Raw genomic sequence first — 16,219 nt, forward strand, 5'->3', positions numbered from 1 at the left:
AACGTGCAGACAGGACCCTCCGCAATTTGAACGAGGGTGTGCCGAAGTGAGACAAAACATATTGTCTGAATTTATACGGACAGAAGGGAGCATTAGGTACTCACGTGTTACAAGTCTCATACGGTGCCTATGCCGTGCAGTCCCGTTATACCCAATATCAAATCGCGAAACAAAAACGGTATTAATATTATTACGTACGATTGGTGTTATACCCACGCGCTTTCCGTCACAATGGGAACAACCGAGTATCAATAAGAATTCCCGATCCCACCCATTTGTCGACAATTTAGGAACTTGCGTCCCCTTCGGTCTCGGAACGGAGCGTAACTTCGGTGGCTGTGCAACATCAACCGTCCGACGGCAAGTGACAATCTATAGATTAAACCCGCTCGATTCCCGCGGCAAAAGTCTAAGCTTGCTTCGTTTTCGCGAGGGAGTAGAAAATATTTCAATCATCTGGCAATGAGTGGGTAGATTATAGAATTACCTCTGACGAACTTCCGATGCACGAAGAAAAAAACACCGAATTGACAGGTCGTATTGACATTTGATCGACTAGCCTGATCGAAGAACCCTGAAACAGCCCAGATTTGGAACAATCGCATTCAGTTAAAAAACGTAGGTGAATCTCGCCACTTTGGAATTAAAAAAATCGACAATGGGAAAAAGATAATCACTTAAGCTAAGAACACTCTGGATCCTGACGGGTGCTCGATTACTGAGCGATAGACCTGGACGCGAGTACAGCCTAAATCAAATATAAGGTTATTCGGAGAGTCGATATGCGAGGGACAGGCTAGCCCCAAGATTATGATCGGGAAATTTGAAATAAGCCAGATCAGCTGGTTCATTATTGTTGTACGAAAAACCAGATGCTTCTCATTCGATCATCTATGACTGTGGTGCACGGGAGGGAAAACTTTTGCACCAACAGCAAACTCGAGTATGGAAACCGTATTAGATTTGGGTAGTTAATCAAACTCAAGAAATTGAATCAAGAATTGCAACCTTTGAGTAGTCCTCGCATTAAAGAGTGTTTCATAGCAGTTGGAAAATCTTCTGCAGTTTGAGGATTCTTCTTGTTGTCGGTGTCGAAGAGGGCGAGACAACAAGGTCCATTTGGCGTCCATCCGATCGTAAAATGCAATACTGGCGGGTAACTAGATCTCTTCACGTCGTTCGACTGCAATCTCGGAGGGTTACAACCATTTCTTGCCTTCCCTCCCTTCTTCCTCAGCTTCTTCGTCTTCTTCGTCTTTTTCTTGTTCTGCTCTTCCTCCTCCCCTCCGAGTGCCGCATGCGTTACGCATACAATCGGGTACGTATGTGTGGACCTGTTACTAGTTACCACTCCTCCTCCTATTTCTCCTCCTTCTCCTCCTCCTCCTCATCCTGATTGTGAGCGCTCCGTTCGCGTTAGCCTCTCCTCCCTTCTTGCCTAGCTACAACCGTTGTGCGCGCCCACAGCAACACGATACGACAATAGATTTTTACGCCGAAAAGGTAACGTGCGCCACATTTGTTACCGCATCTCTCTTTTTACTCGTCGTTCCTCCGCTGAGAGGTTAGGAGGTTCGAGAGCAGGCCGACCAATCGAGGTTAGCTTTCTCAAGCCCTCCGAGAGAAGGCCAAGCCCACTGCGCCGCGATTGGTTCAGGGCTTAAGCTGATGGTACGCAGGGAGGGAGAAAAACCGATAGTTGCTCCAAGGATCAACTCTTGGCCGACGGTTTACTACATTTCCGAGCACACCGTCTACGGAGAACTACCGTCGCTTCGTTGTGCGTTTATTCTGTTATTCGGAAGGAGAAAAAAATACACCTATTGCCGTATTACCGTATTACACGTACACCCCGACACCGGTATATTTGTACACATGTATAATATGTACAGCTTAGACTGCATTAGACGGTTATCTTTCACCGTCGACGCATTATTCGTATAGGACTGTCTCGAAATATCACGAGAATCAGCCCGCAGCGCGGTCGAGAGTTACGAGTTGAACGGATTGTGAACGTCTATTACAGTGATGCAGTGCGAATGGACACAGTGATTTTAGTTTTGGTGAATTTCTTAACATGTCATAATAGTTTAACCAGTGCAGACGATTATACGTTGGTTACTATTTTTCAGCGACATTCGTCTTTTCGCCCGATATTTCACTCCGATTTATTAAAAATTCATATAATTATTATCGAAGAAACTGTTTCAAAAACGGCTACAAAATTGAGCTCGATTTACACCAACGGGCTGCCGGCCATTTCATGAGGTAAGTCACCGACACTACGACGTTACTGTTTAACGTTAAATAAGTTTAAAGAAAGAAAGAACGAAAAAAAACGAGGGGGCAAACTTCCGGGCTGAGCTATTTAAACCGTGTGGAAAAAAAACAATTCAGAAATGAAAGATTTGAACAAGTGGACGAAAGAGATTGTGAATATTTTGATAAAACAATACCGGCGGTAACGCACCGATTTTCACTCGTACACTCGTCCGGGATTTCCGTCGGGTCTTTAGGAAATGACATACAGCAGGGGTTCCCGCCGCCCCAAAGTCGCGTATCTATTAGTCCTCGTTGAATGACACTCGAGGGTTACGCTCGCAGGGTTAAAAAGACCCGAGGGTCGCCTAGCTGGGCGCAAAACGCGAGACGCGAGAAACCCCCTTGGGCCAAGGGCCGGGCATGGGGGATCCGTGAAGCCCCACGGAGCACCGCAGCCACTAGACGTTTTTTTAACGAACTCGAAGCCAGAAGTTTCCGCCTCGGATACTTATCCACTCCCTCGTTGATTACGTTAGTTTTCAAGCCTCGTGCCGCGCTGAGCCCGATACTGAATTGCGCAACGATATCCGAGCCTTGGCTCTCCTTGAAGAGAGGCCGTAAACGAACGAGCAATAAAAATTGGCGAATCGCACGTCAGGGGATTTGGCCCATGGGCTAATCGGGTCCGATTGTTTAATTGCAGGGCCGGCGGCGCGATGTGCGACGGAGCTTTCTCCGAGACGCTTCGTGGGATGCAGGGAATGTCGGGAGCTTCGCCTCCCGGCGGAGCCGGCGGTGGACCGATGGCAATTACCATGGGGAGCCCGATGAACGCGGCGAACAAGAAAATCCAGGAGGACCACATAAAGAGGCCGATGAACGCTTTCATGGTCTGGTCTCGGCTACAGCGGCGAAAGATCGCCCAGGAGAACCCGAAGATGCACAACAGCGAGATCTCCAAGAGGCTAGGTGAGACACGTAGTAGAATGTGAAAAAAAAAAAAATTAAACAAAAAACACCGAGACCTCTTTCCTCTTCCCTTCCTTCTACCCCCCGGCTCGCCTGTCTTTCCGTTTGTCCCCACGAGTGTTGCTAATACGTAAAAAATTACCAGCACCTTCTTATAACATGTTCCTTGGATAATTCATTTTTGAGTGCCAACAAAAAAGCACCAGCCATATACCCACCGTCAGCATTATTCTTCGCGCATAACTACCCTCGAGCGTTGCAGGCATAGAGGCTTCGCAGGACCAGATCCGTGCCCAGAAAATTATGCGCACGCGTCCATGGATAAGCAAATAATGCTCTCCTGCATCGGGATCGAGACGCCCCTTATAGGATCCCGCAGGCACTGTCTCTGTGCCGGTGTTCGTAATGTCTCTTTCACGATGAGATCCTTTTTGAACGGCTCGTGAATTATTCATACGGGCAAATCGAGTCTTGCGCGATTCAACGGCCAAACTGCAGATCCAGCCGAACGAAAATGATTGTTTCAGCAGTCTCTTCCTACGTCTTGGACTTCGCCTCCATCTTGCGAGTGGGTAATTAGGAATCGGAGAATATCGGGAGCGAACGGGGACGGCGGTATATAATAAGGAGTAGCGCGGTACTGACAACTGAAATCCTTCAATAATAGAATCGGGTTTAATCCAGCGTAAGAGAGAACGTCGGGTTCGTTCTCCGGTTCGCCAATTTCCAGGCCCCCAACTTTGTCGTCTGCTACCCCAGACCTAATGCCTAATACCTAATCGGTGAAACTCACCTTCCGGAACTAAACGACTAAAGCCAATGAATGCCCGAACATCCCCGTTCGTAACATCGATCCTAATTCTCCTTCTGTCTACCCCACCGTTTTTTCCTATTCCTCTTTTCCTTTTTTTTTCTTTCCTTATTTTACTCCCTTTTCATACGGCTACCGCTTTTTATAAACGAACTTGTAGCCGAAGCCCATTGTCACCTGGCGAAGGGAGGCAGAGGATTTTTTAGGGGGTAGAATTTTAACGGAGCCTTATCTTCGCAGGTTTTCAGGTTTCGGGAGCGTTTTCATCTTCGGCAAAAGACCCGCAGCTGTTCGCCGTTTCGTCTCGTACAAGGTTCGATCGTATTTGGTCTGAACTAGACTTTTTCACGTTCATTAATTAACAGGCTTTTGTACTTTTAAGCGATGTTAAATAAACGACATTGTCGGCCGGCCAAAGTAGTGAAAAGCCGACGCCATTGTGCTTCTCGAGCTCCGCTACCTGACGAAAGCACGAAAACACGAAAGTTAGGCTTTGTGCAATGTACGAAGGCACGGTGTGCTATGTAACCACCACTAGTCTACTATTAGGCGACTACACACAAGCCCGTATGGATTCGCGTAGACATGTACGATTCGCTATGTATTGTAGGTACTACACCAACCACCTACCGCCAAGGGAAGCCGGAGTCTTTTGTTCTAAACAAATACCTAGGCGCTCTATTCAGCCGAGAAAACGCGTATTGATTGGATAAGCTAAAATATAAATAGAAGCCTTTCGACGTGGGAGTACGTAGGGAATTAAATCGAAGGATTCCTCGTTATCGCCATCTTGATTATCCTGCCGCGAAGAATAATAGTTGTTTACAAAAAAGAAGGTCAGAACTTGAGTAATTCGTCATCACTGTCTCCCTGGAGCTTCGAATCGATCAAGGGATACATTTTCCAGTCCCGTAGGCCTATGTCAAAGATGCAGAATCTGTATGCTTAATGAACAGTACCACCATATTTTGAAAAGAGATATAAAAAAATACATATACATATATCGAGTTCAGTCAAACACTGCGTCCCCTACAGACGCTCCAAGTTGGAAGAAATATAAAAAAGAGGGTCATAAGTAGTGTCACAGATTGTGGATTCGGTATAGACCACACATTCGGTTTGATAGGGGAGGGACCCGAAGCGGGTGTGCAGGCCAGTAGAAAGGAAAAAGTTGCGATACTACTTTGGAAGTTTGATGTACCAAAGTAAATAGCTATTTCCCGTGAATTGCGTCACTTGAAAATTAGACAGAAGTGTGGTAGGAATGAATGAAAGATAAAAATGAAGCACCGGTTGACTGACAAATCGTTTTTTGTACCAATTGAATGAAAGCCGTATACCCTCCTCGGCTGCATTACCATTCACAACGACAATGCCGTCTAGAAAACTCTTGACGTTTACGAAGCGGTTGCGCCGCTTCCCTCAAAACGCACTTTATTTCGCCTGAAAAGTCTCTCTTCGCGAAACACGTATTGGTAGGTAGGATAGAAGGTAAGGTGGAGGCTCACCCTTGTTGGGGGTATAAATTTGCAACGGGTTCCGAGCGTGTGGTTCGAGTGAACCGCGTTTGTCGCGCTAATGCGAGAACCGAGGGAATCAAAACCGACTGTATAAATTTGTTATGTAGCCGTTCCGTGTGCGTGTGGGGCGGCGAAATAGGCACACATCGGGAGTTAGATGGAAACGCCGGGTGAGTGAGTGTGTTGCGGGAAAACAGCGCAAACAGCGTCGCTAGCACCCCCTGCACGAGTTGGCGCACCCTGACGTATTGTCGCTCATTGTATGCCTACCTGGGGCAACTGCGAAGCTAGGAGTTGCTTGTTCTACAGTTATAAACCAAAGCGGTACCAAACAACCAACGAGCCAACCTACCGCTAGATGCCACCTCTCTGGCGGCTCTTTGTCCTTTGCGCCACAACAACTGGTAATTAATTCTTGACGAAACAATGGCCAACTGAACATGTTCGCCCTGTAGACGAACGCCACGGCACCATGGCACCGTGTAACACGGCATTGTCAAGAGTAGGTGCAGCTAGTTCGTAGTCAAGAGTCGAGTTCATGCGGCTCGTTCTTTGCCCGTTGCAGCCTCGCGAGTATATTTGCGCCTCGAACTCATTTCATGTTTTCTCATTTTTAGGGGCAGAATGGAAGCTTCTCACCGAAGACGAGAAACGCCCGTTCATCGACGAGGCCAAAAGGCTCCGGGCTATGCACATGAAGGAACATCCAGACTACAAATATCGACCCAGAAGAAAGCCGAAAACCCTCAGGAAGGAAGGCTACCCCTACAGCATCCCTTACCCAAGTGTGCCAATGGACGCCCTCAGAGCTGGTGAGTCCTTTTCTTCGATTTCGAGTCTTTCACCTCGCGATCAAACTCAACTCAACTCAACCTGATCACCGCACTTCTCTACATTCGGTACAATGGTTCTTTTTTCGCCGGAGAAAGTTCACGTTCTGTGCAACGATTTACCGAAAAGTAGAAATATTTCCGAATACTCGCTGAAAACCGAATCCGCCTGACACTTAATTTTGCTCAATGTTTGAACTCCTCCATTTTCAATTCCAATTCAATCACAACTGTATAAGCTGCGCATATCCAACTGAATCTCAAAGCAAGAAGTCAATTCATAAGAACATCTTATTCCAGGTTAATGTGACACGTTCACCTCCAAGTATATTCAATGGTAGAAACGACGGTAGCTGTAACGTCTAGGTCGAATTGAAGTCTGCGTGTTTTTTAAAAGTAGAAACTTGTTAAAAGTCATTGGCATCGTTTTTCCTTTTTATACAAAGTCAGGTACCGAGATGAACGGTACTAAACGATTCATTAGAGGTTTTGCATTAACGTATTAGAATGTTAAATGTGAAGTCAACCGCTTCCTTCTAAAATTGATCCTCGTAATAAAAAAACATGTTGCAAAAATACAAATAAAACGAAACACAAAAGCAGCCAGAAAGATAGAACGAGAGAGAAAGAAACAAAAAAACAGTAAGAACGAACGAAACGATCCGAAACATTTTCTACTGTTATCTTTTTCATTCTAAGCGGGATATAATTATTGTAGCTGATGGAAGTAGGAGCGAAAAAATGGTGCCAAATTAATCTGCATGAGGTATGTTGCAAGCATAACGAACGTCGCAACGAGTGCTATAATTTACACGGTGTGCGTACTGCAGTTAATGCACTATATTCGCATTCTACGCACGCTTCGGACAACATGTTAGCAAAAAAAAATTTTCCGCGCGTGAAAAACGGAAGGCGATAACGAGTAGTGAGATAATACCGCGGAAAGAATATGATGCGTGGCTTAAGCTCAACGCGATCAACTTCTCACCCACGACTACAGTCGTCAATTTAGCCTGAGAGCGAGCGGTGATCTTGAGCGTTAATAAACCGTGCGTATCCGATGTTTAGCTTAGGTATGCGCATACGTGTGTACCTGCATGCAAACATTGTAGAAAGAGAGAAGCGAGGCCCGAGGCGGGCATAACACAACCGCCATATTTTTCAGTAATCCGAAATTTATCGAAAGAACGCGCCACACGGTTGACTTAAATGTTTACGACACGCGACTCGGCAACTCTCGCTGCAAGTGCGCCAAGTGTGTGGGACTCTCGGAATAAATTGGCAGATAACGTGAGAAGGCGATATCATCATCATCGCGTAGGTTAATACCTCTATACAAATATGTACAAACTTACGCACGTCAATCCTTGCCCCGCTCACAAGAAATCGTACCGAGAATTACTAACGAAATAAGGATAGGTCGTAACATTATACCAAAGTTCAAACTAAATTATCATACCAATACCTATGATATTCAATTATTACCATCTCACGGTCGATTCATACCACACGGACCTCGCACACTTTTCTGTACCTAAGACCTCCATGTTAAGAAAAGATTTAAACATTGTTAACAAAAATTGTAGCAAATTCCAAACACCGATCGTGCTTGCACAATTTTTTTCCCCCTTCTCTTCGTTGCAATCGTTTTATACGTGTGAATCGTTGAAGCCGGCGCATAAAATAATTTCGTGATTATTTTGAAGATATCGCGATGTAATACTTTCTGCCGAACGCAGGAATGTCTTTTAATATCATAATTTTCATTCGAAATTTATATTATAAAACTGTATTACACGCGATGAATCGGGTAAAGCCGGTATTCTACGGTTCAAGTTGGTCGATAATTTGTGCGTGGTAAAACAATCTAATAAATAATAATGCTCTGACAAATTTATGTTCGCATGTCGGGCGGCAATGAGCCTCCGGCCACGGGGCCAGCCCATCCCGGTAGGGCTGACTCCTCCTTGGAAATAAGGAGGATTAAGGTCGCCCCTCCTCTGGCTCTGTCGCAATAAACTTATCGGCCTTCCGGTTAGCTTTTAACGTTAGCGTTAACGTTTCGTTTCAAAATTCAAGCACAGGACCGCAGGCAGGAACTTTGTAAATAAGAAAATGAAAAAAAAAATGTTTTACGATAATACGTTATACTATGCACACAAGGAACGATTGTTAATCTGTCAAAGGTCGGCAAGAAAAATGTGCAACCAGAAGTAAATGAAGAAACAAATTTCGACTTCTCTTACTCAACGAATTCTCCTGACGCGCGCAATGTTTATCCCGCAATTAACGCGATGTTATCAAGGCAAGAGAGCTTATAGTTTGTCCAATGTTTCAGAAATAGAATGTTGATAGAAGTTTAATACGTCGACACGCCACTTCACAGGCTAAGAATTTTCCAAGTAATTTAATTTCCAGCCTCGACGCGATATCGGATGAAATTTCATTCGTAATCGGTATTCCTCGACGGTTTTAATTATATTACCGCGCGCCTCCTCGTCCAAAATCGGTACGCGCAAGAAAGTCTTTTTTATCTCTTCTCGAGCGAACGAAAAGCAGACGTTTCTCGACACGTGGACGAGCACTTTTATCTGGGCTAGAATTCGTCAATTGCAGCGGCGAGGAGAACTGGTAATGATAATTAAAAACACAAAGGAGCTCGGTTTTCCCCTGTATATCGGCATCGGTATTTTTAGCGCATAGAAATATTTGGCGATACTTGGTACAGCGGTATGCATTATACCTATTACTCTGCGTCGAACAAAAGAATCGATTGATACTAATATACTGTGAGAGACGGAGGACAGGTGCCTTGTGTATAAGACGTGTGCTTGGATAGGCAAGGTGACATTTCTCGGGTTATTAAATACCGACAATGGAGAGTGCGGCACAATGCCGGTATATTTCAATCAAGCAAGCCTTAATAAGAAATCGCTTGTACATCTAACTGGGGAAACAAATTTAATTAAAATATATTTGTAGCTTCGTATACCGATATAATAACCCGCGCAGCCTCCTTTGCCAAACTTTCCTATTCAACCTGGGATAATGGTAACAAACCCCGTTGAATGGTTACCATTACCGCCCAATGTCACTCGAATGAGAAAATTTAAAAGATAATTACCGCCGTCAAGCTATTCACCGCGACAAACCAGCGGCGGAAAGCCAGTAGCGTTACGTTCTTTCCACTGTTTACCGAAACTTGAATCGCGCTGAAATTTGACAGGCAGCGGTGATGTGCGGAGACAGATATAGCAGCGTTAATTGCGAATAATATATCATCGGCTCCCAATGGCAAATCAATGACGCATAGCAATTGGCACTAATTCAATCCCTTTTCAAAACGATCGAGCTCCGCACACTTGTGAATAACATTTACATTCCGTTGTCGAGTGAGTAGCGAAAACAGACTTCATTTATTTTTTCATAATTAAAGAAATGAAAAGGCGAAAACTGAGCATGAACGGTGTTACATAAATATATGGTAATTTTTTGTACCATTACATTGCGTATTTCAAATCCGAATAGCTGCAGTCAACGTAATTTTTACTAACGGTATAATTACATTCAAATTCATACGTTGAGAGAGAGCAAGCAAACAGAAGAAAGAAACTCGAAACTCCGGGACTCGAGTCTCTGTGAAGATTGAATTTTTCACTTCACGGTGTCACTGATCATGGAATTATTATTGTCCGATGCCTGTAGTGTAAGATAGCTTAGAAATCATGTTACCTTCGATCTAATTCTTGTGACATTCCTTGAGAGAATTGACCGCCGGCGCGTTGTCAAAAATATCGGTGATCCGTCATCGACGAAGGCGCGGAATGTCCGCAATGGAATTGCCGAACGAGACGCGGAATCGGGCGTTCCGTGAATTTTTTAGTTCGTACGTACGTACACGTACCTCGTAGATAGGTACACTACTCGACGAATAAATTATCGGTTTACCTTTTCCTTTATTTTTCTTCATTCCTTCTTTCTTTCTACTTCACGTAGATTTTTACCCGCCTCGCGATCTCCGCCCGAGGATTCTTTGGCTAACGCGTGAAGCTGTGTAGACGTCACTCAAGGCTCGTTTAGCTCCGTGTAAGAAGCAGGTAGATGCATACGTGTATAAGCACCTACGACCGAAGAACTCGGGGAACAGAGAATTAGAGAATGATTGGCGTCGAGTCCCGCGTCTCAAACTCGCGCACACGTACCGCGAGATTTATGATTGAGAGGCTCCACTCTTCTTCACTCTTTCTCTCTCTCTCTCTCTCTCTCTCTCTCTCTCTCTCTCTCTCTCTCTCTAAATCTTGCTGTTTTTGTCGAGGTTTAATCGACGCCCTTTTGATTACATACCGGCACTCTCTACCACCGTTAATAATTCTGACGAGAAACATTAGACGCCTGTTATTCCGGCGTCGCTTCGCGCTTTACCCAGCTTCGCACAGAGTCTAAGCGCCAAATTAATTCACACCAGGTCGAACCCTAGATCGGATCACCGCTTGAAAGATATATCGTCTCGTATTCGGCGGTTTGAATTTACTTATTAAATCAATTAAACTGTTTGCTTTATCGCTCACGTCATCCGTTATTTGTCTCTACTACGCGTTGGTACAAGTGCTTGGCTCTTTCGTTCCTGGATCGTGTGTAATGTATGTTTCTTTACCGTTTCAGGAATGGCCGGTGGTATGGGACAGGCGAGTATGGGGTCTTATTACGGCCCCGCAGCAGCTTACGGCACATTATCTGCCGCCAGTATGGCAGCCGCTGCAGCGGCTGCAGCCCAGCAATCCGCTGCCGCAATGTCTGCAGGTCTCTCGGCACCTGCACAGGTGAGTCTTACCCCGAATATGGGTTAAAAACGTCATCTCGTAGAACCAAACTATCGAGTGGACTTCTCGTCCGTCGAACGTACCCGTTTTCTTCTGCAAACCGGTACGTGAAACCAGTTTGGCTGCCGTAGGGTAGTTTTAACAAAGCGCTGGATTTCGACGCGCGTTGAGAATTTTTTTTCACATTATTAAACGGTCTTCGCGAGATAAAAATTTTTTCGCACAGGTTCCGTCTGTTTTTTTCTTCTTACAGTAAATCAAGATCGGTAAGTTCGGTTCAGGCAAGGGTCGCGATACTTCAACTAATTGTACGAGAATCGAGAAGTTCTTTGACTGCTTGTACGATGTACGAAAAATTATAAATCGTACGTCGGTTGGCGCGTATTGTAAGTAACGTAGGAATTGTTGCAAAGAAAAAAAAATATTTATCTTCCTCGTAGCCTCGGTTCTCTTTTCGATTTTGCTCGGATGCCGGACTACCGGATAATACATGTGGAACAAGTTTTTTTTAAACGCCCGGGTACGAAAGCACATCTCCATCGTTTTGCTGGATGTCGTTTTTATAACTACAGAATCTAAATGTTACATGCATCGAATGCCTTAGTCATCGACGCGGCGTGACGTGTTGAATAATCGCCGTTAACGTTTTGCGAGTACAAAAGAGACGTGTAGTTATATGTATGCATAAGTGTCGTAGAGTGAAAAAGCTGTTAAATGTTACAAATATCGGAAGGTTGAGAAGTCATTCTATACGAGGCGATGACAGGTGTACGACACAGTTGTTGCCTGCCTATTTTCGCACGGTCGTTTGTCGCGACTTCGGTTTTGCTTTTTAATTTTCGCATTTCGAGCCGCACGTCGCATCGCGTCGAGATCCTCGTAAACCTGGATATATGTGATTTTTCAAGCCGGTCAGTTTCGGACTGCGATTTTGGTATGCGCAGCGTTTCTCGGACGGTTCCGATGCCAAAAAAAGAACCTAGGTTATACTGTACGCCTAGCGAGGAGAAGCCCGGGACCGGGTCTCGTAATCGATTACAGAACGGCGAAGAAGGAGCCTTACTCGGAGTTTGGAGGATGCCGTCGCGTTTTATATTTTAATACGGCGTGGTACCTACACGTTTGTTGTAAATCAAGAGGACAAAGCGGCTTAACAAACCGACAAAGGTTTCGCTAGCTCGGGCGAATCGCTGAATTAGAAACAGGCTTCAAAACCTTGGTGAAACTTTTTTATTTCTTTGATTACTTTTTTCATTTTCATTTTTATTTTATTCATTTATTTTTTTTTTTTTATGCATTTCTTTTTCCTCACATTCGCAGTCCGTGTCAAACGACGAATAAGAAAGATTGACAAACATTTTTATTTTTCGTCTTATTTATATCAGTAGGCCTCTTTCCTCGCATATTTCTGAACACGTCTTTGAAATCCCTTCGTTCGATGTATTCCGATTCTACTATTCCTCGTCTCAGATAATTTTCACCACACGTACGACGGTTTTCAAGCCCATTTCAAGTTACTCTTTTTATCTGGGCCCCCGAGTGCGAGGGATAAGAAAAATCGATAAGAAGAACGGGAACAGAAGAAATAGAAAATATAAAGATAAATTCTATTGAATCGATTACAAAAGGGCCCGAGGCGTGAATCCGTTTCATTATATCCGCACGATCCTCGGAGGGACTTGAATGGCGTTGGTAACCATCGTTTTAACGACCGATTATAATTAACGGCATGACCAAACCGCTTCGGTAGCAAGTTGTACATATACATACATAAATGAATGTACACCTTCAACTCTGTATCCCAGCATGGGGGTCGGTTCAATTATCGAGGTGAAAGGTGCGCGAAGCTGCTGCCGCCGGTGCTGGTGGTGCAGAAGAGGCGACGGATTACTTCTCGGGCCTTCCGGGCATTCGGCAGGGTCTTTTTTACTCGGTACAAATTGCTCCCTTTACCCGTGAATTATGCGTACGTCTCAATCTCTCGTCGGCAAATCGGTGCAATTAACCATAAAAAAAGAATTAACCGTATCATAAGCTCGCGAGAAGCGTGGTAACGAATGTCGGTGAAAAAGTTCGTTTCGAAAAAACGAAATGGAAATTGAATATCGTAAAGACTGGTTTATAATCGGAGAAGGAAACGTGATTTCACCCTCCTTCCCTTCCCGATGTTCCAGGTGGTCAGCTCTATGGACGCCATGAAGTATTCGATGGAGGCCGACAAATACAGAGCCGCCTACATGCCGCCGAGCACACTGACGATGAGCATGTACTCGGACCCGAAGTACCTCGACTCCAGTCCAAAATCATACCTGGATCGGGGCTACCTTGACTCGGCAATGACAAAGGCTTACTTCGAGTCCTCGAAAATGTACATGGACCAGAAGTCGATGAGCGGCGTCGAATACAACAGGCCGAGCTACGAGCCGAACAAGCTTTACGAGGAGTCGAGCCCTGGGGGGCCGGGAAGATCGCCGGCGGAGTCGCCCGACATGAGCAAGCAGACCGGCGGCGAGAGAACCGAGCAGGGCTCGTCCAGCGCCAGCTCGACCTCGACTTCCTCCGCGGCGAGTCCCGGCGGCCTGAACAGCTACTATCCGGGATCGAGGCAGCCGGGGCTGCTGCCCCCGCAGATGGGACAGTACCCTGGTTACCAGGTGCCCCCCGCACCGGGAAACGACTTTCCGCGACCGCTGGCGGTCATCTTCTGACCCGACAGAGTCTAGCCCGTGTATTGGTGAGGAGTGAGAGGCGACGCGAGGTTGTCGCTCTCTGCGGAATCCCGCTTCTAACGGCGACGAGTCGGCGATTTAATAATCATCGTTTCTCACACCCGCGAGGGGATTCCGCGTGGAATTGTTGGAAATTGTACATATATTACGCGGGCGCGACACGCGCGACACGCGAGAACACTAATTACTACACCTATTACGCTAGGATAGATTTCTTGCTTGTAAATAGCCGATCAGTTTGTATTACACACGTAGGCGATTCCGTATTTCCCTGCTCTTGGTTGCGAAGAACCAGTAACTGCACAAATTTTAAGTATGCAATAGACGTATACGTTTACTAGGGGGGCTTCGGCCCCCTGCGAGTTTCGCGCGCCAACCCTCATTTTCGAGTTTTCACGGACACTTCGTCGTTATATACAAATTTTAAATATACAATACATGTATACAGGCGTACACAGACGCGCGCGCGCACATATATGTATGAATATAGCTTTGTATTTAATCAACGGGACCCGAGGTCCTAATCTGTAAATAGATGTTGAGTAGTTGAAGTATCAAATTGACGGATTCACCGATGGAAATTATGTAAGGGAAAATGAGACGGAAACGGAATCGAAGTAGAAGGCAGTGAAGGGAAAAAATTAGGAAACCGGTGATTTGATTTAAATTTTGAATAAGTATGTATTCTAAAGACACTTCAAGGTGCGTCTTGCTCTGCATAAAAAGAATAATCGAACAAGATTCTACATATGCCTGATACCAATATCGGTATTGCCGAGCGAGTAATACAAAAATTGTCTCTGCGTTTATCGGATAAGAAATAAAATGTTTGAAACCTGTTCGTAACAATCGCGAAAATGCAGCAATTTGCGCAGGGCATTTCCTCGAATCATTGAAGATAAAAAAAATTAACTAAACCACTTTCGGCTAAGAATTGAGTGGTATTAATTAATAGCCGAAAGGGTTGAGCAGACCGCATGTACAGTGTATAACCTTTATATATATATATATATATATAAATCATTAACTCTTAACGATTATTATCAAGTATTTCATGACTAATTAAAACAAATTTAGCCTATAAATATTGAGCTGTAAGTGAAAATGAGAATAAAACAAGACGAATAAACGACAGAATTACACAGTAAAGTTTGAATTTAAAGAATTTTTCGTTGCCTTATTCATATTTTGCACGCACCACGCTGAAGTTTCAAACCCAATTGTACGATCGCGATCACGAATAGCGATATTAAGACTGAACGAGAAGGAAAACCATATATGAACGAGTCGAAACTCTGACCACGAAATTTGAAAACAGATACGTTCCCACAAGGAGAAGAGAGGCGGCGAGAGAAAAAACTGGATTAAAAAAAAAAATAGTAAATAACCGTCTACCTACCTTAAATCCGGGAGATTTTCATTTTGAAATAAAACCAAATGCTTCTCCGGTGCGACGTTGCGAGTATAATAGGGAATTCTAAATTCTATTCATCTCTTTATGAAACAGGAACAGCTGTAACCTTTTTCGGCATTGTATGGAATTTGAGATATTCTCAGAGCAAACAGCAAGGGCGAGACGCGAGGCGACACCCTCACACCTTTTCAGGCAAGCTCGAACCCCGAAAGACTCGGTTCTCAGCTTTCCTGCAGCCCTAAATACGCTCTAAGGGAAAATAAATGGTCACGCGTTACGTCCGCGTTCACGGTCGTTCTTACGCAACGTTCTCGGACCTCTCCACCTGCATCGGTCAATTCCGCACATCCTTACGTTCGAGGCGATTTTCGATGAAAGGTCCTGTTCGAATCTCGGCCAACGCAAGGCGCGATAACCACGCCTTCGATCACGGCAGCAGTGATTTCGCTAAGGCATGATCAGCACGTAAAGACAAGAAGATTCGGTGTTGTTCCCGAACAAAGAGGTCTCCACCCCGCGAGGGGGGAAAAAGAAGGCATAGAGACACGATAGAAGAGAGGGAAAGAAAGGGAGAAATGAGCGAAAAAAATAAAACGAAATGTGACGAGATGAGATGAGATGAGACGAGCATCGGACGGTAGCTTGAAAGCCCTTCGTTGCGACAACAATGGGCTCTCCTCGAGTGGGAAGGAGTGATTACCAACTTACGGGGGCACCCCAATCATTCCGACGCGTAACAAACTAACAATTTTCCCCATCATTATCCTCTCGAGTAGAGCATTGTTTCTGATCTCTCAAGGGCCATTGCTGTTATATGTACGCGGCGAAAACGAGGAGTTGCACAACACACCGCCTACGCAGTGT

General features: G+C 45.0%; 1 protein-coding gene across 1 annotated transcript; it reads left to right on the forward strand.

Moving 5' to 3' along the window:
• Positions 1-1,745: 1,745 nt before the first annotated feature.
• On the forward strand, positions 1,746-15,080 carry LOC124213139 (transcription factor Sox-19b). The gene is made up of 5 exons (XM_046614084.2): positions 1,746-2,268; positions 2,966-3,231; positions 6,180-6,374; positions 11,055-11,212; positions 13,387-15,080. The coding sequence occupies exons 1-5, from the start codon at positions 2,264-2,266 to the stop codon at positions 13,918-13,920; spliced, it is 1,158 nt and encodes a 385-aa protein (XP_046470040.1). The 5' UTR covers positions 1,746-2,263; the 3' UTR covers positions 13,921-15,080.
• Positions 15,081-16,219: the final 1,139 nt, after the last annotated feature.

Source organism: Neodiprion pinetum, chromosome 2, assembly GCF_021155775.2.
Source record: "Neodiprion pinetum isolate iyNeoPine1 chromosome 2, iyNeoPine1.2, whole genome shotgun sequence".
Classification (NCBI taxonomy): domain Eukaryota; kingdom Metazoa; phylum Arthropoda; class Insecta; order Hymenoptera; family Diprionidae; genus Neodiprion; species Neodiprion pinetum.